The 1,000-nt window shown below is 65.7% G+C and overlaps 1 protein-coding gene across 1 annotated transcript in view; it reads right to left on the bottom strand.

The window, feature by feature from the left end:
• Positions 1-208: 208 nt before the first annotated feature.
• Positions 209-1,000, bottom strand: part of GAA (glucosidase, alpha; acid) — a gene marked incomplete at its 5' end in the record, with an annotated part of 9,423 nt that continues 8,631 nt past the window's right edge. The window contains 3 exons of the mRNA XM_009582867.1: positions 209-271; positions 513-659; positions 740-904. Coding sequence (XP_009581162.1) covers positions 209-271; positions 513-659; positions 740-904 — 375 coding nt within the window. The remainder of the gene's footprint in view (positions 272-512; positions 660-739; positions 905-1,000) is intronic.

The following is a 1,000-nucleotide window of genomic DNA, read 5'->3' as shown; positions in this document are numbered from 1 at the left end:
CACCCGGGACCACACGGGGGGCACCCGGTGGCCAAGCCCCTTCCCCGCACCCCCCGTCCCCAGCCGTGCTGGAGGGGGGCCACACAGCAGCAGGTGACAGTCCCCACCGCTTCCTCCATGGCAGCATCCCAGCCTCAAGGGCCAGAGCCTTGTGCATCTCCTGGACGGGTGGTCTCGGCAAGGTGGGGGTGACCCCGCGGTCCCCCACTCACAGCCACCGCAGGGAGAAGCCCTGGCTGAGGCTGAGGCCAAGGTCACTCACGGTGAGAACCTGCGGGAGGAGAGGAGACATTTTGGGGTACAGCCTCGGTGGGGAGGATGCAGAGTATCCTTCTCCCTACCCAGCTTGGCTGAGCTCCACTCCCCCTGAACCCCGACATGGCGGGAGGGCCGCTCCAAAGTCCTCAGCCACCTCCTTGGCCACCAACCCTGTGACAAGGGCTGGGGGAGGAGGGATGGAGACCCCCAGGATGGGGACCCCCATGACAGGGCACCCCAAGATGGGGCCGTACCTGGTTGTCCAGGTAGGAGAAGGGCTTCTCCTGGCCGTTCAGGAGGACCTTGCTGGGTGGCTCCCGCACCCCAAAGATGCTCAGTGTGCCAACAGTGACCTCGGTGGCCTCAGTGCTGGCGTGGAGGACGGTGGAGGTGAAGATGTTCTGCAGGAGGGGACGGCATGAGCTCAAGGTGGCCAGGTGCCACGAGATCCCCCACCCCTACCCTCCCCATCGTGTCCCACCTGCGTGACATTGAACACCAGGTAGGAGTAGCTGCCCCGCTCGAAAGTGTCCAGGCTTTCGCCGTCATCCCAGAAGAGGTCCCCCCAGGCGGTGGCACTTGAGGACAAGGCCACGATGAGGCGCAGGGGGTTCCCTCGGGTCGCCTCGCTGGTGGTCCCCGGTTTCTGGGGTTCAAAGACATGGGTGCTGTAGGGCTGCAAGCAGCCGGGATGGGGTCTGGGAGCTGAGGTGCTGGTGGGGACACACACGCTGTGGACAGC

This window comes from Fulmarus glacialis, unplaced genomic scaffold, assembly GCF_000690835.1.
Source record: "Fulmarus glacialis isolate BGI_N327 unplaced genomic scaffold, ASM69083v1 scaffold21938, whole genome shotgun sequence".
In the NCBI taxonomy this organism is placed as follows: domain Eukaryota; kingdom Metazoa; phylum Chordata; class Aves; order Procellariiformes; family Procellariidae; genus Fulmarus; species Fulmarus glacialis.
This window is presented reverse-complemented; position numbering and strand designations above follow the sequence as displayed.